Genomic DNA, 26,018 nt, shown 5'->3' on the forward strand with positions numbered 1-26,018 from the left:
TAATGATATAAAAAAGAAACCAACAATAAAATTAGAAATGAAATGGATAAATTACATAAATACTGTTTAAAATTATAAATATTTACTTATGTTACAGTATAACCAAATAAGTTGGGAAAGTTCTGAATGCAATATTCTGTACATCACTTTATCAAGCCATTTATTTATTTCTGTTTTTAGGAATTATCTAAGAAACCATACTTCATATTATTATTTGATGTATAAATAACGACTCAGACTCGTCACACATTGAAAATAAATAAACTATATTTAACTAAGGTCAAGTTCACTTGATTAAAGACCTTCATTTTCTTTCAGTAACACATTACATGTCATGCCAAGTTTTCAAAAACAAGATTTTTTTCTTAAATTTTTTCTGTTGCATTTCATACAAAAAACTTCAGTTAATTTATTAGAATATTGAATAAATGTATATGTCTATCACATTATATTATAATAACTCAGTCATAGTTTTAAGACGGCATATTAGGGTCATTGCAAATAGAAAAAAAGGAGTGAATTTTCACCAAAAAACTTGGAAATTTTCAGATTAATAGATATTTTCTAGAGAATACAAGTTTGAAAAGTCAAAATTATTATTGAGATTATTCTCAAAATTCTACCAAATTTTGGACTTTTCAAACTCAGAAATTTCCACACTTTTTTCTTAAAATTTTGAGAGATTAATCTCAAAATTTCAGTTTTTTCTACCAAATTTTGCTACGATTTTTTTCTTCTAAAAGCCTGACTTTTCAAACTCAGCTATTTTTTCTGAGTTTGAAATGTTTTTTTCAATTTCAAAATTTCAAAGCTTTTGTTTATTTACCAAAATTTTGAGTTTTCAAATTTATACATTTTCCAAAAGTCAAATGTGTTCAAATTTTTAAACTCAGAAATGTTCAAGTTTTTTCTACAAATATTTCTGAGGTTAATCTCAACATTTCTGAGCTTTTTTTTAAAATTGCTAAATTTTTTTAAATGTACTTCTTTTTCTATCAATAACGGCCCTTATTTGCCGTCGTACAGTTTCCCTACAAAGATTCAGGCAGAGACAAATCTTTTTTAATCATCACATAAAACGAGTTCACAGAGAGACACGCTGGAGAGCAAGACCTGGGCAGGAGCAATGGGTGGGGGAGGGGGGACACAAACACGGACACGGAGATTTCACAAACGGGGGATGAGCCGAACGGAGGAAACAGTGTTTCTGTGCAAATGTAGGAGCCTGACTTAGAAAAATAAAAAAATAAAACGTCTCCTTCAGGGTAGACCATGCTGCTAACACACAAACACACGGATTCATCATGCATGTCCAGAGGAACACGGAAACACAGAACACAGTGGGGGAGGGGCGAGGTGGTGGTGACCACATCTATCTAAGGAACAGCAAAGACCCAACTGGCCGACAGTTAGTACAGAAGTTCACGGAAACACCGAGCAGTTCTGGTTCTGGCTGCTGGGTCGTGTCTGGAGCGCCGGTTCCGACCGGTTCCAACAAGCTCCAGTTGGCTCAAACCGATTTTGACCAGTTCCAACCAGTTGTGACTGGTTCTGACCAACTACAACTGGTTTTGACCGGTTCCAGCTGGTTCTGGCCAGTTCCAACCGGTTCCAGTCAGTTAAGACTAGTTCCAACAAGCTCCAATCGGTTTTGACTGGTTCCAACTGATTCTGGCCAGTTCCAACCGGTTCAAACCGACTCCGGTTTGGTTCCGGCCAGTTCCAAGCTGTTCCAACCAGTCCATTCCATCTGTTCCGACTGTTCCAACCAGTTCCAGCCGGTTCCTACCGGTGCTGCTCAGTTCTCCTGCAGCCAGACTGTCGGTTCCGTCATGTAAACATGCTACTTACACATACAGAGCCTCCTTCACAGGGACTGGGTGTAGAAATGTACAGAGACGGTAAACACTGCGGCAGGAGGCGTGAACGGACAACATGGAGTGTATTGCACAAAACGGCCGCACTCTGTTCACTCTGCGGCGCAGCTCATCTCTAAGAAAATAAATAAATCATCTCATCAGAATAGGTCTACATCAACAGAAAGACGGCGATGGAAGACCGAACCGGCCAAAATCAAGAAAAAATCTGCAAAAATTTATAACAGGATTGGTAAATAATCAATATTCTATGGAAGATGAATTAAATCCTGAAGTGTCTTGTTTGTTTACATTTTTCCTCTTTTTTCTTCTTTTAGACAAAAGAAATTATTTTTTACTATTTCTAAGAGAGCCTCCACCAATATCATGATATAGAAACAGAAACTTTTAAAACGCACAATTTAATTAATCAAAAAGGTAAAATAGGGGGGATGATTTTGACTTAAACCACTGGATTTCCAATCCTGATGTTAAAGTGTTAAGTATACATATGTATGTATATATTAGAATATTCACTAAAATATTGCAAAATATCCTAGTGTATATTTTGTCAGATTAAAACAACCTTTTGAAAATAACATTTAGGCTGGTATTAAACATACTTTTCATTAAGCCCACAGTTCTGTATTAAGCATGATTTTTTTATTGATCTGATGTAATATTCTAATTTTAAATGTCATGTTTTGATTAGCTGTAAGTAGAAAATCATCACAACAGAAATAAATACTTTCAAACATCCATCTATGTTTAATTAACCCACATAATGTGTTCCATAATCAAGCAATTTTATTTCTATAGCAAATTTTGAGAACACAGTTGGAGCTAAAGAGCTTTACATTAAAACAGAAACAAGTAAAATAATGTGATAAATATAAAATAAATATAAAAATAGAGAAATATAAAATAGTGCTGAATAAAAAATAAATAATATTCTAATTTATAGAATGAGTCAATTTATATTACAGCCGTGAGTTTAAAGTGTTATTTTGATTAATTAATAAATTCAGTTTAATACTTTAATGATTTTAACTCAGTTAATCTAATTTTTCTTTTAAACACAAAAAGTCTTTTATTTTGGTCATATATTTGGTCATTTTATTCAATAATTTAGCAAAATATAGTTTTAGATTAAAACATGATTAATTAGTTACAGATCCTGTAATTAACTCAATTAAAATTTTTAATCCAGTCCCGCTACTACTTTCAACATTTTGACATATTTTCCATTTATGAATTATTTGCATTTATCAAATTAATTTTTTCCTGATTTTGGCAGTTTCAGCCTTCCATATAGGGCAGCAGATTGTTAAATGTTGCGATGTTTTGATATTTTTCACCGCTGGATCGGCCCAGGAGCGTGAAAGACAAATTAAAACCTAATCCACTAACATGTCAAATGACGTCATCTGCTCTTCATGCTAATCTGTACGTCGCCTGGAAATATAAAAAAAGTCTACCTTGGCTTCACCTGCAAGGAAAAGATACAAAATCACTTTTAGAAAGTTTACAAAGTGTCATTTTGGGTAAACGATTCAAATCTGTTATATCATAACAGTGTTGACGTGTTGAGCAATTTTAGGGTTTATGTAAGAGCTACAAAATAAAAAAGGATTTTTACTGATTTCTCATTGATTCAAGCTGCTACTGAAACAATCCTGACCTCATTATGACTCCTGCTGTTTATCAGCATCTTCCTCACCCTGGAAGATAAAAACCCTGGAATGTCAGAGTTTTATTTTAATCTGAGGAGTTTTTTTTTCAGGGTTTTGTTCCTCGCAGTCTGTTTAGCAGCCGGTAGTTTCAGTAGCTTCAGAGTTAAAATACTGAACAACAATAATAACATTTCATCTGGTACTTCCTGCTTCTTGTTCTCCAGATGTCATTTCTACTGGATCCAGTGTTACATTATAGCAGAACCAGCTTTAAATATTGCACAGAACTAAAGTTTAACACTATGTTAGAGACGGCTGGCGCGGTTTGTACAGCTAGAAGCCTGAATACCACATTTACGTGTTTTTTTCCCTTAAGGCATCTTTGCTATGCGAGCATCAACGTGAACATGTTGATGGCTGGAATGAGTTTCTAAACGACAGATTTTCTGTAAACTAATACTGTTGTGCCGTTCTACTGCTGCAGCAGTGGGCGAGTCCGTTAGCATGCATGCTAACTGAGCAGACAGCTCAGAATCACAGGTGGATTCTGGGTATTTCCCTTTTAACAGGTTGGTTGTGTTTTGTGCATGCAAACCGTCCTCCGACAGAGACTAGGCGCTAAAGAGACACGTCTAAACTCATTTTGCAGCTAATTAATCACATTTTGGGACTATTTTTCCTCCTCTGAAACGTTTTCAGCGTCCGGTCTATTTATAGCGCACGTGGAGGACCTGCTGTAGTAAACACGTGTGATTTTAGCGTTTTGTAAACATTTGACTCTTTTCCTCCACCTCCTCGGTGTAAAAACCGTCGCTGCAGACGGGAGGGAATATGTTTCATCTTTTAGACCAGCAGTGAACCCGCTGCTCAGTTTCTCCTCCAATGATCTGTTTACATATGAACACGTGTCTGTCGTCGAGTCGCGTTAGACCGGCCTCCTCTCTCCTGAAGCTAGAAGCCCTTGATGTGGCAGTAGGCCTCCAGGCTGGAGAAGAAGATGTAGAGCAGCCAGAGGCCGAGGAAGAGCATGGTGGTGAGCAGGCGCGACGCCCTGGGGCCGCCCAGCTCGCCGCCGATGGAGGGCCGGCGCCGGAACAGCAGCACCGCCATGCAGATGAACGCGAAGATGGTGAAGAGAGTGACGGAGAAGGCCAGCGAACCCGGGTCCACCTTGAACTGCTTCCCCTTGATGGCCCAGTAGATGGCGGCCACCGACCACGCCACGCCGATCCCCAGGAAGACGTTGACGGCGTTGCTGCCGGTGACGTTGCCCACAGACGCGTCGGCATGCTGGTCCTGGATGGCGGCCACTTTGCTGGCGAAGGTGTCTGCAAGGAGAGGAGCAGAAAATATTCCAGCAAGAATGTTTCACCTGCGGACAGCAGAGCCGAACAGGCACTGAGGATCACAGGGGTTCGCTTTGCTGAAAAATTCAAAATGGCAGCAATTTTTCAAGATGGTCGTCAAGAAAAAATTATTTTTGTACTAAACTTGCCAATATTTCTAACAAATTAATAGCTTAGGTGTCAAGTCAAACATATTTAGAACCATGAAATCACAGATATTTTCTTGATCTTGTGTTTCTGTTTTCGGGAAGAAATATTTTCAAAATGGCTGCCATTGTTGTAATGGAAAATCCATGTTTGCTCTAAAGTCAGCAGTAGTTGAGGCCACAGCTAACCAAAGAGTTAGCTTCACTAACAACTAAATGGCTAAGCTAGAATCTTAGCTATGCTAACGGTAAACTGCTAAACACAAGACGAAGATCAAAAGCAGAAATTAATGCTAATAAATGCTAATACTACACCGCTAGATGCACAAAAAATGGGCAGAAGCTAAACTGCTAAACACAAATATATTGTACAGAAACTAACAGTAACTCGCTGGACACATGAAAAGTTGAGCAGAAACTAATGATAAGTCACTAAACACATGAACAAATTAGCAGAAGTAGCACTAAACTCCAAAATCAAGTGAGCAGACGAGATGAAAAACAGCCACAAAGACAAACAACCACACAATGACACTAAAAATAAAACCATTAAAATAAAACAAAACAAAAAAATGAAGGAGCTGAAAATAATCTAATAACATGAAAAAAGTCATTTTCAAGCAAAGATATTACAAACAAGAAGCAAAGGGAAAACTCCAGCTGGTCCAAAATGAAGATATACATAGATATACATATAGATTATATAGATATAATGAACATAGAGGAAGCAGAGAAACTTGAGACCCACCTGGGATGGAGGTTCCCAGAGCCACGAACACCACGGCGGTCACGGTGTCCTGCAGCCCCACGGTGCAGCCGAAGTGCGACGCCAGGTCGCCGATGATGGCGGTGAGGAAGCCGATGACGCTGATGGACACGATGAAGCAGGCCCAGCCGTTCCAGTACTCTGTGGGCGGGACGCAGGCGAACAGAACCTTCCAGAAGACGGTGAGGAAGTGCATGACGTAGTCGTAGCAGGACGGGAGCCGCTCCTCTCGCCCTTCCTCCTCATCGTCTCCATCACCTGCAGCAGAGGCCAAAAGGTCAAAACCTCCAACCAGACTGGATCAAATACCGCCTGCAGTGGCTGGTACTGCCACTAGAGGGCGGACTTTAATTGAAACCCGAGTCATCAGTAAAAGATGCCCTTCTTAAGCCAACTTAAAAAACATAGAAAACAAGAAGATCCTCCTGTGTTATAAGCGAAAAGATTTAGTGCTTTTTATCAAAATTCATGAATTACTGACTCAAAACAAGTTTGTATATGTTGCTTGTAAGTTAGTTTTGTCTTATTTTAAGTGTACTCAGATATTTGCACTAGAAACCAGACATAAATGCTTGGTAAGATTTTGTATTTTTGCAGTGTTGTTGACTTAAATAAAACAAAGTTAACCACCAAACAAATCTCCATATCTGTGCTCCGTTACTTCATCTGCAACATGAGCTTAGTGATAATAAACCAACATATTACCAAGTATTTTTAGTGCAGTTTTTACAGCAAATTTCTTAGTTAATCTGAAATAAGACAAAACAAACTTACAAGTCACTTTTCAGCGAGAGATGGGAGCTTTTTTAGAGTAAATAATTCATTAATGTTGATGAAAAGTACTGGTTCCACTGGGAAATTATTTCACATATAAAATGAAAAATGCTATAAATGAAATAATCTGCCAGTTTAAGCAGTACCTTTTCACTCATTTTAAGGAATTATTTACTCTAATTAAACTCCTATATTTTGGTAAAAAAAGTTGCTTAGAAGCTAGTTTTGCATCAAATGAACTAAGATATTTGCACAAAAATAACATCTTTATTAGACTCATCACTCCACAGACTCAGACTGGTCTGAGCAGCTGATGCTGGACTGGACCAGCTGGACGCAGGCGGCCATGTTGAATCACCTGCGCTGACGGTGACCGCCTCCACAAACTGCTCTCTCCAGGAGTGAGTGCCGATGACCAGCGCCAGGTTGGTCTTCTTGATCAGCTTGTCCACGGTGCTCTGCCAATCAGAAGCAGCGATTCATAAACCTTTAAAGTTTCAGTATGAAACCTTTATAAAAAGTATTTTTTATATATATATTTGTTGAAACTGTCACTATGTCATGACGGTTTATTATGCGACAAATAAGCTGTGTAAAAATCAACTCCTCTGCCTCGTCCCAGTACTAATTAGAAACAACCAATCAGAGGAAGAAGGCGGGTCTTAGCCCTGTTGTTTCCTCTCTGTTGCACTGCAGCTAACATAACATGTTGCCTTAACAAACATGTAAAATATGTATTTTTATAGGCTACATGTTCTTTATTGTTGCGCAGGTAAAACAACAACAAACAGTCCAACTAGTCTGACACTTTGCTTCGTCCAGATGGTTTGGGATCCCGCCTGTTGAGAAACGATTGCTTCCTGGAGGCGTGGCCTGAGGTTTTAAATTTTACCCAACTGTTTACGTTCACCGTATGTAATGAATCAGTTCGACGCTGTGAAGCTAGATGGAAATTTCCTTCATTGTAAACAACCAGAGAGCGATAAACTGGGACGAGCGTCTGCAAATATTAATTCAATATTTAGAAGTGTGACCAACAAGGACTGAACAGCTTCGTTCACTTCCTCCGCTGTCATCGCTAAACTACAGGCAAACTACCAACAAACTACAGACAAACTACCATCCTAAAATAGCAGAAAATTAAAGTCATCGTTTACAATTTCTCCTTCTGTTTGCTGACTGAAAATCCAGGTGAATGGGAGAAGCCCAGACTGTGCTGCGACATCAATTTAAAAAATTTAATTAAAAAACAAGGAAATTTTCATGTTTTTTTCTAGAAGATTTCTCTAAATTTCTGAGATTTTCTAGAAAATATTTACCATTTACTTTCCTTGTAATGTTGAAAATTAAATGTTTTTTTGTTAACATTAGCTTCCACTTCCTGCAGAAGAAAATGTATTCATCCTGTTTTGTACATGTTTTTTGTTTTTCTTAAAAAACAACTAAGAATAGAAATAAAATGGTGAGTTTTTTTTTAAATGACCTCAAACATCTAATAGTAAATATTTCTATAAAAATGATGGTCGTCTTTTCTCCAAACAAGTCTAGACAAGTTTTCTTTAGCTGGACTGAGGGGGGAACTTCAGGTTGGGTTGTAGAGGCTGCAGTTGCAGTGCAAGCAGGCGGCCAGTAGAGGGCAGCACAGGCACCTTGAACTCGTAGGACTCCTCGATGACGACCTCCAGGCGGCTGTGCTCCCCCAGGATGGGCTTCCCCATCTCAGCGATCCGCCGGGCCTCCTCCTCCTCGGCGCTCAGCTGCCCCTCCGCCGCCTCTGAGGGGCAGGAGGGTAAAAACACATAAACAACCGCAGCAATGAGCTTCCAAGATGGCCGTCACGTCTTCCCTCTAAATCCAGGATCAATAACAGATTAGGCTTCAGCGTTTTGTTAATCCCTGTGAAGTCAGATTTGTTCTCAAAGCCCGGATCACATGCTGGTCTGAACTCTGGAGCGTTTCAGCCGGATGTGAAGATGAAATCTGACAGAAACAAACTTTAATCTCCAGATTTAATAAAAACTGAGTCATGAAGTTTTTTAATTCATTACAGTTTAGAGTTTAGTTCAGAAACTAAACTGAACTAAATGGTTTCTATTTGAACAAAGATGGATGGATGGATGGATGGATGGATGGATGGATGGATGGATGGACGGACTCATGATGAAAGGTGGAGTCTAATAAATATAATCTAATCATTTTAATCCCGCCCCAATAGAACCAAACCGACTGGCCACATTATCTCCTTCTCTGTGTTCTGGATTGATAATTTAAATTGATAATCTGTATTGGTAATCTGAACCAAACTCTCCTCTAATCCCAGAGGAAAGGCGGGTTAAACAGGAAACCAATTAATCTGAGGAGCAGCAGAGCAGAGCGGGAAGCAGCAACTGTTTCTGTTTCTGCTGGGCTCACCCACTCCCAGTCCATCTGCCAGCTCCTGGCCCAGTCTGGTACTGGTCCTCCGCCAACCAATCAGAGCTCACGTTGGACGAGCAGCCCAAGCAGCCAATCAGGGGACAGAACAGAGACAAGGCGCTCTGAGGTTCCTGACTGCAGCAGGACGTTTTTCTATCAAACTTCTGCTGCTCTCCGTTTTAAACATGTCCCATCTCTGTTGCCGTAGTTTTGTAATGAATGTATTTTGACAGGAAGTGTCGTTTTTATTCAGATATTTGTCAATGCAGGAGATCTGGAACCAGAAGACGCTTACACACAAATCTCAAAATCTTACCAAATACTTTTGTTTAGTTTCTTGTGTAAATACTTTAGTTCACTTGAAATAAAACAAAACCAACTTAAAAATGAGGATTTTCAGTAAGACACAGGAGTCTGTTTAAAATAAACAATTCCTTAAATTTAATGAAAAAGTACAACTTAAACTGTCAGATTATTTCACTTTTATCAACTAATTTTCTCGTGTTTTAAGTGAAATAATCTGCCAGTCGAACTGGAACTTTTTAAAATGAATATTAAGGAATTATAGTCTTAAACAAGCTGTTATATTTTGCTGTAAAGTTATTTGTAAGCTAGTTTTGTCTTATTTTAAGTTCACTAAGACATTCGCACTAGAAACTAAACAAAAATACATGGTAAGATTTTGTGTTTTTGCAGTGCAATGCTGGTATTCATGCTGCTTGTTGGTGAAAATAAATGAATCTTCAAAGGAAATGTTGAAGTTATGCAGGTAAAACAGAAATTATGATCTGACTGGAGCCGCTTGGCATGCAGGCAGAGAGCGGAGAGCTGAATTCATCCGCCGACTCCTCTAATCGGAGACAAACCTGCTGCTGCTCCTCTGATGGCTGCAGTTTTCTGTGATTAAATGTGAGTCTCTGTGCTGCAGACTGAATGTGACAGAGGAGTGAATCTAATCCGCATTACGTTCTGATATTCTATGTAAAAATAAAATGTGAAAATAATTAGAAGATTAAGATGAACACACATTTCCTGACCAGTCTAATGAGGTTCAGCTGAAAGCAGAGGAATAATCAGACTTACCTTGGTTAAGCAGCAGAGCTGAGGACAAAATAACACAAGAGTCATCAGTTATTCTTCATAAGAAACATGAACAGTTTAAGAGATCATTTCACTTATATAGATAAAAAGAAGTAGCTACTAGTTCCAGCTTAAGATTATTTTTAATATATAATAAAATGTTTTTCCTATATTATGCTAAATTGATGAATAAGTCATTCTACTGGCTGATTATTTCACCGAAAATATGGAAAAATGTCTTTTTGTAAGTGAAATATCATAAATATTAAGGAATTATTTACTTAAAACAAGCTCCTAATTTGATGAAAAGTTACTTTTAAGTTAGATAAAACTAACTGAATTTTTAACTAACATGTAGGTAGTTAAAACTAAGTTTTAAGTAACTATGTGTTTTAACTCACTAACTAGTTTTAACTCACTATTCTTAGTTTTAAATAATAGTTGGTTTTAACTCAATTTTAAGGAACTATTAAAACAAACTCCTAAAAAGTTGCTGAAATGTTACTTTTAAGTTAGTTGACTAACTTTTTCGTTAGCTAAAACTACACGTTTAACAGATTAACTAGTTTTTAATTAGTTAACAATTAAAACTTGTAATTTTAACAAACCTTTAAGTGTAAATTTCATGTGCAACTGCGCTTGACATAAATTACACTGATTTCAAGTGTAATAATGCATTTGCACCAGAAACTTGACTAAAAGTACTTGCAATGTTCAAAATTGCTTACAAATGTTTCTAAAGTAAACCACAAAACTTAAATTGTAATCATATTTAAGTTTTCATGTTTTAAATGTAACTCTGTGAATTTGAGTAATTTTGTCTCACCTGAGATTCCTCTCTTCAGCCAGCGCGGCTCCTCCAGAACGATGAAGAAGTTTTCGTGTTTTTCATACTCTTCATCATCGATTATCCTCACCTGGAGGGTCTGACTGCAGGGAGCACAAACACAGAGCGCCACCAGGCAGTGAACACCTTCCACCAGCAGGGGGCGAGCAGGAGCGAAACACGAACTGGTTTCCGTTTCCTGTTTCTCTTATGGCTGCCAGCTGCCCGTCTGAGCCGAATGTAACGACACAGTCAATAACCAGAGCTGGGTAGTAACTAGTTACATTTATTCTATTACATTTACATGAGTAGCTTTTTGGAAATAAATTAATTTTAGGAGTATTTTTACTTTTACTTGAGTAAAACTTCTGGATCCTCTTCCCAAAACATTCAGCTTTAATGTTCTGAAAGCAAACTGCAGAGTTCAACCAGTCCACCGAAATGGGAGTTTTTAAATTTTAAGCCTGACCGTCTCCTCGCTTCCACTGAGTTATGCACACGGAACATTTATAGCCTTGAAATGAATTTGTATTTTACTGCACTGCCATGATTTCACTTCAAAAAATAAAGAAAAATCCAAGATGTACCGTAATTGGATTCATTCAGGAGGAATTCACCGGGTTTTTTATTTGCCCGGTGAGTAAAATGCTGCAGGATCTGCTGTGTCATCAATCTGCAGCCACAGTGCTACATAAAGTCACGCTAATCTCTGTTAGTATTCATGCTAACGGCGCGGGGACTTCCCTCCAGTCAGCGCTGATGAATTAAGGATGAGAGGCTGTCTGGAGCCACAGAGGATAGAAACATGGGACCGGAGGCAGGGAGGTTCAAAAACCACAGAAGAAGACAGGAATTGATTAAAACAATGACTGACCGGGTTAAAAATGCAGAAAAGTTAAGCTTAAAGTGACAAATGACAAATATTTGTTGTTATTTTAGTTGTTCAGTTCGCTTTAATCCAACTCCAGTCCGTTTGCCTAGTCAAAGTCCGGTTTGTTTGGTTTGGTGTGAATGCTAATCAAACTCTGGTCCGCCTACAAACTTTGGTCTGGGTTTGGTTGAAGTGAACTCTGGTTCAGTCCGAATGCATATAATCATCAAACGGACCAGAGACAGCTCTAGAAACAGGAAGTGGACTACAGCGCAGGGCATTCTGGGTAAATACAACCAGAACAAACGAACTAGCCTAACAATAGCTGGAGAAATGGCTCGTAGTTTTTAGCCAAAGACTAAAGAGAAATCCTCCAAAAGCTAAAATGTCATGCTGCTGCGGTTTTGTTTACATTTCGTGAAGAAGGACGTTGCACTTTTTCCTCAGAATTCTGACATTTTCTCATCATTTTGACTTTTTTCTCATAATTCTGACTCTGATCTAATAATTCTGCTACAATATGTTTCCTGTTCAGTTGCCCTCGCCGTAGCTCTGTGAGCGTTTCCGTGGTAACAGCTGCTGTGCCTCACGTGGTTTGGTCGTTGGTGAACTCCAGCTCCCCGCGCGCCTCCTCGTAGTCCTCCCCCGCCATGGCGCTGCCCGACTCGGTGTGGTACGGCAGAACCACGGTGCCTCTGGCGCCCGAGTTTCGCACCACCGTCACCTCCATGGTGCCCACGCTCTCGCTCACGCGCACCAGGCGCTCGCTGAACGTGAAGATGCCGGCGTGGTCGTCGTCCAGGATGGTCACCGTGGCGACCAGGGGCTCGACCAGCCGGGCTTTGGGCATGCTGCCCGCCTCGTCGCTTTCGAACATCCCCTCGGCGTCGCCGATTCTCAGGTTGAGCAGGCGGACGAAGAAGTGCTCGTCTTCCTCGAAAATGTCGTCGTCGATGATGCCGACCTGCAGACGCACAGAGGCAGGATTATTTAACTCCTAACTGAAAACTTTCATTTCCCAGTCAACAAAGTCTCACGACAGGTTGATTTAAGAAAATTTGACTCAAATATTTGTTGGTTAAATTTACCTGGATTTTTCACCAAACCCTCAACAAGCTGACAAACTTTCTCTGAGAAAGTTGAGTAGATAAAAGCTTCTGGAATATTGAGATTAATTACAGAAATTATCTAGAAAAAAAATTAGAAATTTGAAGTCAAAAATTTGCAAAAAAATTTTTAAACTTTCATTTCAGAAATTTTCTAGGAAAAATGTGGAAATTTCAGAGATTGATTAATCAATAAAAATGGATAGAAAAGTTGAAAATTTGCTACAACAAAAATCAAAATTTTGATTGTAATCTCAGAAATGTTCTAGAAAAAACTTGGAAATTTCTTTGTTTGGAAAGTTGGGGATATTTCACTTCTGAAACTCCAAAACTTTCTAGAAAAATTATGTGATAAACCTCAAAATGTTTGCTTAGATGTTGAAAATTTGCTAGAAAAAAAAAATTGAGATGATTGTCAGAAATTTTCTTGAAAAAACAAGGGAATTCATAAGATTGAGTCGTCAAAGATTTGTTGGAAAAACTGAAATTTTGACATCAATCTCAGAAAAAAACATGCAAATTTCTGAGTTAAAAATTTACTAGAACAAAAAGAAATTTTGAATTTTTTTTAGAAAACCTCAGAAGTTTGAAAAGTAGAAAACGTGATAATGTTGTGTAACTTTAGCTTTAAAGTAATGTTGGATAAGAACCGAGATGTTGGTGTGTGCGTTGTGTTGCTCTCTGCTCCTGCTGCGGCTCCTCGCCTCGCCCGCTGCGACTCGCATCATCAATCAGTCCCTCTTTCCTCTCGCTTTGATCATCTTGGATGTTGCATCCAGCCTGCAGGATTTTCTGTCTGCGCGCCTCCATGATGTAAAGCCACATCCTGCACCGCTGCAGAGCCTCGGTTTGAGTTTATTCCACATGCAACCTGCTGCTGCAGCAACATTTCAGCTTCTCATGTGGAAAAGTGGCTGAGAGGTTCAGCAGCAAAACGAGACGCAAAACAAAGTTATAAATAAAACTAACAAAAACTGGAACGGAGAAAACATTTTTCATTAATTGAAATAAATAAATAACGGTAATTAATGTGGAGAAACGGTAACTAACTGGAGCTAATTATAGTTTGTTAAATTAATTAAAACACACTGAACTTAGAGATGATATTCTCTGTTTTCATGTTTTGAATCTATTGGACTTTTGAACTGATGTGAAATTTATTTATTTATTACAGTTTTGGCTTAATTATTGCTCTGAATATGTTTTTGAGTCTGTATACTCCAGTTAACAATTAATCAATTATTATTTCAATAATTAATCCAATTAAACTTTTCAGCGCTATAAATGAGCTAATTTTGTTTTATTTTGATAGAAAATAACTCTTAGTTTGCCGTTTTAATCCTTCAAGTTTTTAAATTATTCTGAACTTTTTTGAATGTTTGAATATCCAAACTTTCACCTCAATGCTCCAAATTTAGATTAACATATTGAAAAAATGAATTATGTATTTCAAACTTTAACTGGGTTAATTTGATTGTTTTAGCATAAGACAAACACAAACCTTTGTATTTGTCAAAATGAGAAGATGATGATTAAATGTCTCTACTTGTGATTCATATCTGCAGCTCTGGAGCCAAACCAGAATGAGCCAACCAGAGAGTCAGATCTTACTGCAGCGTGTTGTTAAAAAACAAAGACATTTCTGCCCAAAGCATCAGAAATTTTCCAGAAAAAGAGAGAGGACATTTCTGAGTTTAAATGTCAAAAATTTGCAAGAAAATCTCTAATTTTGAGATTAATCTTAGAAAACGTCCAGAAAAGAACTGGGAAGTTTCTAACTTTGAAATTTCTTAGAAACTTAGAAATGTTCTAAGTTTCAAAATTGGAAAATGATCAACTTTTGAAACTAAAATTTTCTTGTCTTTTCAATACATTTTGTGGGATTATCCTCAAAATGTTTGAGTTTTTCTTGTAATTTTTCAACTTTTCAAACTCAAAAATTAAAAAAAAATTCCTATAAGTGTTGTGAGATGAATCTCTAAATTATAAAAATTTTTTCTAGAAAGTTTTTGGTTTTTCAAACTCATAAATTTCCTTGTCTTTTCTAGACAATTTGTGGGATTATCATTTTATAGCAGAATCAACTTTTCAAACTCAGAAATGTAAAAGTTTTTTCCTAGAGATTAACCAGAAAAAATTCTGATCTTTTTTCAGCAAATGTTTGACATTTGAACTCAGAAATGAAAAAACAAAGAAACCAGTTCTAGAAATTTTGTGTGATTTATCACAAAATTCAGATTATTTTCTAACATGATCAACATTTGAACTCAGATATTTTCTTGTTTTTTCTAAAATGTTTCTGAGTTTAATCTCAAACATTTATGATTTTTTTTCTAGTAAATGTTTGACATTCAGAAATATCTTTGTTTTTTATAGAAAATTTCTGAAATGAATCCAAATTTCTGAGTATTTTGGCAGAAATGTGCTCTTATTTTTTCTCTGAAAGACGGCCGTAGAACCTTTTTATGTTTTATTCGCGCTGCGACTCGCCTTGATCTCTTTTCGAGTGTCTCCGGGTTTGAACACCAGCGTTCCCTCGCTGTAGTCGTAGTCGGACCCGGCGTTGGCTGACCCGTCTTCGGTTCTGTAATCCACGTAGAAAGTGTTCTCCCCCAAACCGCCTGCAGGCCGAAAACACAGCAACAGTCAGAAAACCGGGAAAACGAACACGGCGGAGGAAGCATCATGCTGTGGAGTCGCTAGACGAGAAATGTGACATTAAACGTTCCTCCACTGATGATAACCCAAAACATAAAATCAGATAAAAATCGACACATCAGGCGGTTTATTCTGCTTCTGGGTGAATCTGCAGGTTTCAGGTCGTTTCTAAAGTCTCTCTGAAATCACTGCAAACCTGTGGACACACAAAGCTAACAAGTCACAACATTTTAAATCTGAAGGAATGGTGCATAAATCAGATTCTGCAGCAAGATAAAGAAATCTAAAGGTTCTAAAGTCATATTTTATTAAAAACCAAAAGTTCTCATCAAACTGACAGTTTTAGGGCCAGATGAAAAGATTTTTACTTTTATTTATGAGAATAAAACTGATATCACCAGAATAAACTCGCAATATGACAATAAAGAAATTGTATGATCATAAAATTAAAAATAATAAGAACATAAAGTCATAATAGTAATATGAGAATAAAGTAGTCAAATGACCAGAATAAAGTCAAAATAATGTGATATTGAAGTCGTAATATTACGAGAATGAAGTTATAATTTTATGAGAACTCCTATACAAAAAAGTACTAACATTTAAAATAAGGAATATTGAGAATCTTGTAAAATTAAAATTCACAAATGATGAAATATTTAAACTTTTAACTCATCAGTGGCCGAACTTTGAAACTTTTTATCACACAGCGTTTCTCCTAAAGCTCTAACTCTCCTCTGGTAATATTTTATCTTTATTCTCATATTATCGTGACTTTATTCCTCATGTTGTTATTATTTTCTCCCATCCAATGAAACGCCAGCGCCTCCCAAGATGGCTGACCTCAGGCATCGTCTATTCATGTCTAATGTTGTTTGTTTTTTTGTTTTGTCTTTGTTTAGGCTGGACTGAAATGTCAATTTTCCACCTGAAGGGATAATGAAGGATATTTTATTCTATTCTTGTAAACAGAGGAGATTTATTCCTCTTACCTGTCATAATTAACCCTGAACTGTTGAGGAAGTGAAGGTTTTATCTTCCCGGTGCCGTTCCTACCTTGGCAGACCACGGCCAGCATGAGAACGCCGCAGTTCTCCATGCACTGACTGTGGGCCGTCTCGAAGGAGATGTGGCTGCAGACGGCCAGGTCGTCTTCCTCGGCCTCCTCTTCGTCGGTCACCACCGTGCGCCGCGCGTTGTCGGCCACGTGCCTCTTCAGGACGTTTCCGGCTCCGATCATCATCCGGGTCGCCTGACAGAGACGAGGCGAACAAACCCGGCGTTTAGGGCGGCACTTTGCGGTTCAGGGTGCGGTTTGCGGTGAGGCAGGTGGGCGGAGCTTACCTGTATGCGGTAGAAGGCGCGGCTCTTCTGCTGGTGCAGCAGCGCGTAGTAATTGGCCAGCTCCACCAGCTGGTCCAGCTCTTTGTCGGGATATTTCTGCTTCAGCTCCTTCAGGATGCGAATCACCTGCCGAAGACAAACCGGGTTCAGGGTTCTGGTTCCTGTCACTTCCTGGTTCGCTCGGTTCCACTGGAGCATTTCTCAGGGCTCGTTCACTCCAGCCCAGTTCAATCCGGTTTAATCCAACTCCAGTCAGTTTGTTTAGAAAGTCCGGTTCGGTTGGTGAGGTGTGAATGCTAAGCTAACTCTGGTGTCGGTTCAGTTGAAGTGAACTCCAGTTCCGTTTAGATGCATATATGAACGTCAGGAGGACCAGACAACGCTCCAGAAGCAGGAAGTGGACTACAGCGCAGGGCATTCTGGGTAAATACAACCAAAGCTAACATGCAAACAAGCGCTAGCAGCAGAAATGGCTCCTGGTCTTTAGCCAAAGACTAAAGAGAAATCCTCCAACCGCTAAAATCTGACGCCTCCATCTTGTTTCCATCTGGTGAAGAAGGAAGTTGCTCTCAGTGTCTTCAGAGGTTTTTATGTCATTTCCTTCAGTAGTTCTTGGTGCAGCGCCCCCACAGGCCAGGAGGGGAACAGGTTGGTTTGACTCAGAGCAGAGAGAGAGAACCACAGCAGCTGGAGGAAGTTCTGGTTCCAGTAGAACCAGAACTTTCGGACTGTCAGGTCATTCCTCTCTCTCTCTGCTGTGGTTCTCTCTCTCTGCTCTGAGTCAAACCAACCTGTTCCCCTCCTGGCCTGTGGGGGCGCTGCACCAAGAACCACTGAAGGAAACGACACAAAAACCCCTGAAGACACTGAGAGCAACTTCCTTCTTCACCAGATGGAAACAAGATGGAGGCGTCAGATTTTAGCAACTGGAGGATTTCTCTTTGTTGTTGGCAAAAGTCTAAGAGTCATGTCTGCCGTTGACGCTAGGCCAAAGTGCATGTTTTGGTTGTATTTACCCACAATGCCCTGTGCTGTAATCCACTTCCTGCTTTTGGAGCGGCCTCCGATCCACTTGACGTTCGCATTTAAACTGCACCAGAGTTCATTTTAACCAAACCCGGCCCGAGGTTTGTAGGCGGAGCAGAGTTAGCTTGAGTTGGACTAAAACGAACTGAATGAACCCTTTGATTTAAACTTCCTTCCTTCTCCTCAGTTTAACTCGTTTTTCTGTGTCTCACCTCCTTGCGGCTCTCGTCCAGCTCCCTGCCGCTCTCCATGTTCACTGTGGCGCTGTTGGAGTTGGGCAGGTTGCCCCTGGCGACTGCCGCGGCGCCGATGTTGTTTGCCGTGGCGCCCTCTGCTCCATCCGCTCCGTTCTCAGCAGGAACCACGGCGCTTCCCTGTGGCAACTTGCCGTCAATGATCATCTCCATGCCGCCTTTGGTGGGGGTCAGGTCCCCCTCGGTTTCCACGACGATGCCGTGGCGCTTGTCGGCACGGTAACGCTTGCCCATGTATTTGTAGAAGAGCAGACGGCGATCGGCGATCCAAGCCAGGAGGACACAGATGGGGAAGAAGAGCAGCGTCACCAGAGCTTCCCAGACCTGAAACACAACGGCCAGAGATTTAGGGACAAAGATCCATGAACCCGTTGACCTGGTGACCCCTGCAGGGTCATGGAGGGACCGGTGGGAGAACCAGAAAGGATAAATAGGCTGGGAATGTCCAGCACTAAGGAAGGAGCCGGGTTCTGTTTCACAGAGCTTTGGTGCAGAACAAAACCTGAAGACCTGATTAAACTGGCATTATTATATGTTTTCCAGGCACAAAGTTCCATTTTATAGCACAATCAAGAAATAATGTTCTACATCTGTTAAATATGACTTAAAAGAAATTTATATTTGTGATTTAATGCCTTGAAATTTGGTCTCTGTCTCTTTAAGAAGCTCCTGCTCTTTCTGAAGCTCCGCCTCCAGGAAGTCATCCAACATGGCTCCTCTATTAACCCTTTGTTTTTACCAGAGTTTCACTTAGAAGTAGCTCCTTAGGTGTTTGCTAATTGGTGCTGGCTAGTCTGAAGGAGCTGAATGGGGGAGGAGCTGCGCCTCGAAGGCGGGGCTAGGTCCATCTGGTTGGTTACCATGGAGATTAAAGGATTAATCAAACATGCATGAAAGATTCAAGGCAACGCTCCAGGTTTGTTTTTGATGAGGAAATAACATTACAACATGATGTTTTACATGACCCTGCCGTTTTAAGATTGTGTGAGCTGTATTCAATGGTGACCAGAGGTTTGCAATAATATGGGAAAATGTCTTGATAAAAGTGGATTCATCTGCCAGTGGGACAAGAAATTTTTCACCAAAATTAAGAAATTATTGACTTAGAAGAAGCTCTTATATTTTGCTGAAAAGTTACTTATCAATTAGTTTTGACTTGCTTCAAGTCTACTGAGATATTTGTATTAAAGAGTAGTCAGAAGTACTTGTTGAGATTTTGTATTTCTGGAGTTTTACCAATCGTGACAGTGCTTTCTGGTTTTGGGGGCTGAGGCTAATCCTGCTGATGGAGGGATTAGCACCACAGCTTGGCGAGACAGGCGGCCTCACCTCCACGACGCTCGGCGACATGACGGCCAGGATGAGGTAGAGCCAGATGTAGGCGAAGATGCTCCAGAAGGCGGTGATGAAGAACACCCGCAGGTGTTTGATTTTGCGTGACTGGCCGTTGGGGATGACCCACACGCAGATCCCGATGATCACGAACATGTTGAAGGCGGCGCTGCCGACGATGGTCCCCGGTCCCAGCTGGCCGGCCTCGAAGTTGTGACCGCACACCTGCAAAGGAGCGGAAGCTGTGAGAGCCGAGCCGGGATGGACGCGACGCTGAGGCGTGACGGCGTTTACCTCGATCACTGACAGCAGGATCTCCGGAGCGCTGGAGCCCAGAGCCATGAGCGTCAGGTTGGAGACGGTTTCGTTCCAGATGCGAACTGTCGCCAAAGACGTTTCGCCGTTCGGCATGGTGATGGTCACCTCCTTCTCCTGCAAAGCACACACACTGGTCACCTGAACACACCTGAGGAGTGGGGCAGAGCGCAACTAAAGTTCTGGATTTTCTTCCACTGAATGAAAAACAAACATGTTCTAACCAAAAATCCACCAGAGACACTGTTAAAGTTTCAGAAGAACGAGTCGGCTTTCAATCGGTGTTAATCATCTTTAATCACCTTAATTAAAGTCAGAAATTATAAACATTTACTAGAACGTATCTGACAAAAGTCTATAAAATGACTCCTGCTGTCATTTGAATTCCTCAGTTTCTGGTTTATTTATCATCATTTGCATCTAATGACCTTCATAAATCCCTGTGATGTCGGCAGGAACAACAACACGTGAACCAAAGAGACGAGCCGATTCCCATCTGAGGCGGCTGGAAATGTGACCGGACTTTAATTCACTCTGACCCAGAGTCTGATGGACAATCAGCCGTCCTCATTCAACTCTCAGACGCCCGTTCTGATACCGTCTCTTCCTCTCCGCCTCCAACTTATCTCACATTTCCATGACGGCCAATCCCACTTCAATTTGTTCCACCGTATCTACGAGCTCAGACGGGCTGAACTGGGCGAGACGCTGCAACAGATTCAGAGTCCAGCAGGCCTGGCCCAAACTGAGCGTTAAAACATAGAAAAGAACATTTTACTGTAAAATATCCCCATTTTCTGATATCCAGCTCTCATAATGAAGGAACATTCATCTGCTGTTCTGCATGTCCAGAATCAGAACCTGGTAATCCAGATCAGATGAACAATTAGAGGCTGGTTTATCTGAAGGTGTGACATAATTTTAAATTTAAAAATAGATGCAGAAACCTGCAGATCTGAAGGTTTTTACTTATACAGCTCTTAAAGCTCCACTAACACCTTCATCACATCGGCCACATTTCAGTTTCAGGTTTTATTTTCCGTATCAGGACCAGCAGGATGACTGCCTGAGGATTTTAAATTCATTTCAGGTTTCTTTGGAAATCTGTGCCAAACTTCAGCATATAGAGGACGCACTTTACAAACATAAACTAATTATTTCCAACTATATAGTAGATTTTTTTGTACTTTACTTTTGAAGCTCAGAAATTTCCAAGTTGTTTTCCAGAAATTTCTGAGTTTTGAGGGTTTGTTTCTAGCAAATTTTCGATTTTTAAAATTCAGAAATTGTCTTGTTTTTTCTAGACTGTCTAAAATGGATCTAAAGTTTCTGAGCTTGTTTTTTATATGTACACTGGCCAAAAAAACATCGGGTCACATGGGGACCAACAGATCTAAACAATCTGTGTGAACGCTGTCTAAGCCTCCTTCGATTTCTGACGTGAAATTACTTAAAGCTCATCAGAAATCCAAACAAAAACCTTCAGCAGCCTGAAAAGTTGTCGATAAAGGTTAGATTCTGAACAAAACTTTCTGCACAAAGTTAAATTTGAACGACCTGAGCTGGTTTAAAGCTCCTGGTTCTGTTTCCCTCCCGGTTCTGCTCACCTGAGAGGTGATGACCTCGATGGACGCCATGAAGCGGTCAGCGATGATGGACACTCCCAGGAACATGTACATCAGGGAGACGAAGTAGACGACGGCGCGGGCCACCTGGTACCCGAGGCCCGGCTGCTCGGGCTTCCACACCGGCAGCAGGATGCCCTCGGTGCAAACCGTCGGCTTGTTGCACTTATCCGGACCGCCAGAGGTGGAGCTGTTCCCGTACGGCAGCGACGGCGCCGGCGAGGCGGCGGCCGACGAGGGCAGCGCCGTCCGCGGGTCGGGCTCGATGCTCGGGTCGACGCGCTGCGACTCCGGCTGGCAGGCAGGGAGCAGGACAGCGAGGAAGAGGAGGAGGAAGGAGGAAGGGCAGGCGAAGGGAAACATGGCGGAGCCGCGAGAGGAAGAGGAGGAAGAGGAAGATGGGATCCAAGAGCGGCGCAACGAGCTCACCTGGAAAAACAAGAACAGATTTCAGACAAAAACGTTCAAGAGGAACTTAGAGGAGATTTCCAAACACAGACATGGATTTTCTAGAGAAATGACGGAAATTCACTTTTCTAACTCAGAAATTAGAAAATTCAGAGTTTGGAAAGTTGTAATCTTTTCACTTATTGAGTTTAGAAATTTTCATTTTTTTCTAGAATAATTCTGGGATTAAACTCAACATTCCTGATTTTTTCAAGCAAATTTTTTAAACTCAAAAAACTCCAAGATGTTTCAACAGTTTCTGAAATGAATCTGAACACTTCAGATTTTTTAAGCAAAATTTTCAAACTCAAAACTCTAAAATTTATTTGTTTTTCTAGAAGATTTCTGAGATTAAGATCAAGATTTCTGATATTTTCTGCCAGTTTTTTTACTTTTCAAAATCAGAAGTGTTTCTGTGTTTTCAAGAAAGTTTATGAGACCAAACAAAAGATTCCAGTTTTTAGGCAAGTTTTTGACTTTTCAAACCAAGAAATTTCCAAAATTTTTCAAAATAAAAAATAAAATAAAAAAATTGAGATTAATCTGAATATTTTGGATATTTTCCAGCAATATTTCGACATTTCAGAATTTCGATTTCTTTTTTTTTTGTCCTAGATTAAGCTAAACATTTCAGATTTCTTCTATCTAATTTTTGAATTTCCTTGTTTTTCTTTTAGGAAATGTCTGGTTTTTGGTGTAAATTTGCTCTTCCTAATCTAATGTGGTTTTAGGGATGACAATGGCAATAAAACGGCTTCATAAAAACACCACAAAACACAAAATCAAATATCTGCCAAGTTTTTTTCAAATATCTCAGTAAACTTGAATAAAGTTTATTCAAGAGAGCTTCCTTAATATTGATAAAAACAGTAATTCCACTGTCAGATTATTTCTCTTATAAGTTGTGAAAATGTTTTGTTATAAGTGAAATAATGTGTTGGTGGAACTAGTACTTAAAAAAATTAATATTAAGGAATTATTGACATAAAATCTTGCTGAAAACTTACTTGTAAATTAGTTTTGTCTTAATTAAATGAAATAAGACATTTTCACTAACCCAGACTAAAATACTTGTCAATATTCTGTGTTCTTGCGGTGCCATAAGACATGAATCCCTTTTGTTTTGTATATAAATCAGTGCAAAACCATGAGAGGATCCAGAAAACGCAGCAGATGAAACTGAGGCGACATTTTGTTGGATTCTCCGTTTTTCTGTGCGTCTCCCAGCGAAGTGCAGCTGATCGCAGCGTTTCTGCAGCCGTTTGGACCGACACGATGCTGCTGCTGCTGAGGAAACCCGGATAAGGAAAACTCTGGATGCTCTCCGGTTGCTCCTGGTTGTTCTGATTCATCCTGTTATAATTCATGTGTTCATCTTCTCCCAGTTCTTCTAAACACTCAAGGGACCGAAACCATTTCCACTTTAAGATCCTCGAAGCTTTTATGTTTTTATTATCCTGGAGGGATTTTATTGATTCTCATGGCTGCAAATTGTTTTTCCCTTTTTGCTTCTTAGATTGTTTTACAATGTTATATTAAAAACCACTGCAATTGTGAAACTGTGATTTTATCAACATTAGCAGAATATTATTTACTTGTAACAGCTTCTGTCTATGGGCTTCAACACAAATGAAATCTAATTCAGCACTAAGTGTTGGTGGGAGCAGATTTGTACAAATTATAATTCTGACAATAATAAAGGATTTCTGCAGGTTCTCACCCCAGAGGTGGTAATAAATGTGAAGGATTGTTTTGCATCAACACTCTTCAGTGCTGATGTCTGCGACAGACAGCAGCGTTAAACATTAAATGGTCCAATGGAGGAAGTGACAGAGCAGCTGCAGTAAAACTTAGAAACAAAACAGAAACGATGCTGAAGGGGAAGAGAGAGAATGGAGGAGGAAGAGGAGGAAGAGGAGGGATAAATGGGAGGGGAGGGGCCGGACGCCCAGAGGAGGCTCTGCTCGGCGTCGTCAATCAGAGGGCGGTCCGTTGTCATGGTGACGGGGATGAGGGGGGAGATCGGGCGGGGGTCGGGTTCTCGTGGGACGATCGATCAGAGAAAACGGTCGTCCATCAGTAAGGGCAGCCCCCCCCCCCCCCACACACACACACGTGCACACACAAACACACACACACACACACACACACACACACACACACACACACACACACACACACACACACACACACACACACACACACTCCTCCTACACACACTGATGACTTCGTATCGACTCCCATTTATTTCAGTTGCTGCTTTTACACCTATTACCAATCTGCACTGCAAAAACACAAAATCTAACCAACAGTTTTTAGTTTCTGGTGCATAAATAACTTTTTACACTGTAAATAAATTAAAATGAACATAAAGTGACTTTTGAGCTTGTTGAGTAATTTATATTTAAACTAGATATAAAAAAAGATTTTGTGTTTTTGCAGTGAAGCCCAAGTTTTCTTGGTTTAGTTTCAATGTAAAGATTTTGTTACACTTAAAATAAGAGAAAACTCATTTTTCAACAGGAAATATGTTTTTGTTTTAGGTAAATAATTCATTCATTAAAATAACTAATCGCTCCATTATTTCACTAATAAAACATTTTTTCCATATTAAAAGAGAAAAAATGTTTTTATTTCTGTTGATGCTGTTAGTTTAATAAAATGTCTTGTCAGTCCACAGGATGTTGTCCCACACTGAGCTCCTGACCTCTGACCTCAGAGGCCCTCAGTGCTGTGGGATGAATCCTTCCTGCTGCTCAGTGTTTTCGGCCTGCTTCATGTCGTCACACGGGTCCCAATTACAGCGAGTTTTTTCATCCGTTCATTAGATGAAGCTTTAAATCGTGACAAAGACGAAACCTGTGAGGGATAAATACACGCAGGAAGCCTGAGTTTGTTTTTAATAAATAATGACACATCAGGTTTGTTCACCACGTCGATGAACTTTGACAGATTTCAGGCCTTCAGCCTCGGGCAGGTCGGTTACACCTGAAGACGCTGAAACAAAATGATTTACAAGCCGTCTTTATCCCAGAGACTGAAACAGAAACAAACGGCTTCATGTCCGACAGCGACGACATTTTGTTTTATCTCAGATTTGTGTGAACGAATTTGGCCTAAACAAAACATTTTCTGCCCAGAATCAGATTCAGTTCTGATCCGTTTTGGGTCTCTGTCACTTTAAATCCCAATCAGCTGCTGGCCACGTTTTTAAACTCGCAGTGAAAATTTCAGATTGTTTTTCTGTGATGATCTGATCTCAGGGAATTTCTTTGTTTTTTGGTGTAAAAACCTTTTGAAAACAATCCGTCCCTCATTCTGACGTCCGACTTGGTGCCTCTGTCAGGTTTTCCCACTGCCAAAAAAACTCACTAATTTTAAAATTAGTTTTCAAAATTTCCCAGAAAAAACATTTCTCAACATTTCAAAAGTCAAAATTCTTCAACCTTTGAAACTCAAAAATGTCCATTTTTTTCTAGAACATTTTAGAAATTAATCTAAAATTTTCTTAGTTTTTTCTTTCAGATTTTCACATTTTGAATCTCATAAATTTCCACGTTGTTTTTCTAGAAAAAAACTAGGAAACTTTTACTTTTGAAATGTCCAAATATAAGAATTGTTGAAGCACTTTTCAAGTTAAGTCTGATTTGTTTAAATGTCTTTGAGACGTTTCAACAGATGAATTACATTTTGATCAACGTGACATAAGAATTAAAAATGCAGGGAAAAGCAGAGAATTGTGCATAACTTGAATTTGCAGCTTGCAGGAATAAGAAATCTCTTTCTGATGTGCACAAACAAAATAATTCAAACAAAAATAGTTTTGAGAAATTCACAAAAGCGACTGAGAAAATCTGAAAACCGAGCAGAGAGGTTCCGCAGCAAACCGTCTCCAGATAGCAATGATTGACTGATTGATTGATTGATTGATTGATTGATTGATTGATTGATTGATTGATTGATTGATTGATTCGGTTCCTTTCGTTGCTTCTCTAATTGGGAATAAAGGACAGTCTAATCTGCCCTTGGATTTAATCTGGGTCGCCTCGGTGGCATTGGCTCTTTTACGGAGCTAAAGCGAATTTGATGAGTGAGGAATATCGGGCTGCGGATGTTAATGTTCCTGGGAGGAAACGGTTATGAAGTGAATCTAGAGAA

At 39.8% G+C, this 26,018-nt stretch overlaps 1 protein-coding gene across 5 annotated transcripts; it reads right to left on the reverse strand.

Moving 5' to 3' along the window:
* Positions 1 to 245: 245 nt before the first annotated feature.
* Positions 246 to 21,825, reverse strand: slc8a2b (solute carrier family 8 member 2b). Of its 5 annotated transcripts, XM_088011603.1 has the most exons (15): positions 21,396 to 21,600; positions 19,768 to 19,905; positions 19,471 to 19,698; positions 18,184 to 18,465; positions 18,100 to 18,120; positions 16,862 to 16,987; positions 16,574 to 16,769; positions 15,350 to 15,480; positions 12,344 to 12,717; positions 10,883 to 10,986; positions 9,843 to 9,856; positions 8,211 to 8,333; positions 6,920 to 7,019; positions 5,770 to 6,045; positions 246 to 4,857 (listed from the first exon to the last, which is right to left on the reverse strand). In XM_088011603.1, the coding sequence occupies exons 1-15, from the start codon at positions 21,465 to 21,467 to the stop codon at positions 4,481 to 4,483; spliced, it is 2,562 nt and encodes an 853-aa protein (XP_087867729.1). In that variant the 5' UTR covers positions 21,468 to 21,600; the 3' UTR covers positions 246 to 4,480. The 5 variants fall into 5 exon arrangements, with proteins under 5 accessions (XP_087867729.1, XP_014863358.2, XP_087867728.1 ...); XM_015007872.2 differs by lacking the exon at positions 9,843 to 9,856 and adding an exon at positions 10,060 to 10,077 and having other exon boundaries at positions 8,211 to 8,335; positions 18,100 to 18,465; positions 21,396 to 21,825; XM_088011602.1 differs by lacking the exon at positions 9,843 to 9,856 and adding an exon at positions 7,977 to 8,003 and having other exon boundaries at positions 6,920 to 7,017; positions 8,200 to 8,313; positions 10,855 to 10,986; positions 18,100 to 18,465.
* Between the last annotated feature and the right edge of the window lie 4,193 nt (positions 21,826 to 26,018).

This window comes from Poecilia mexicana, unplaced genomic scaffold, assembly GCF_051168715.1.
Source record: "Poecilia mexicana isolate PSO_F unplaced genomic scaffold, ASM5116871v1 scaffold_13, whole genome shotgun sequence".
Taxonomy (NCBI): Eukaryota; Metazoa; Chordata; class Actinopteri; order Cyprinodontiformes; family Poeciliidae; genus Poecilia; species Poecilia mexicana.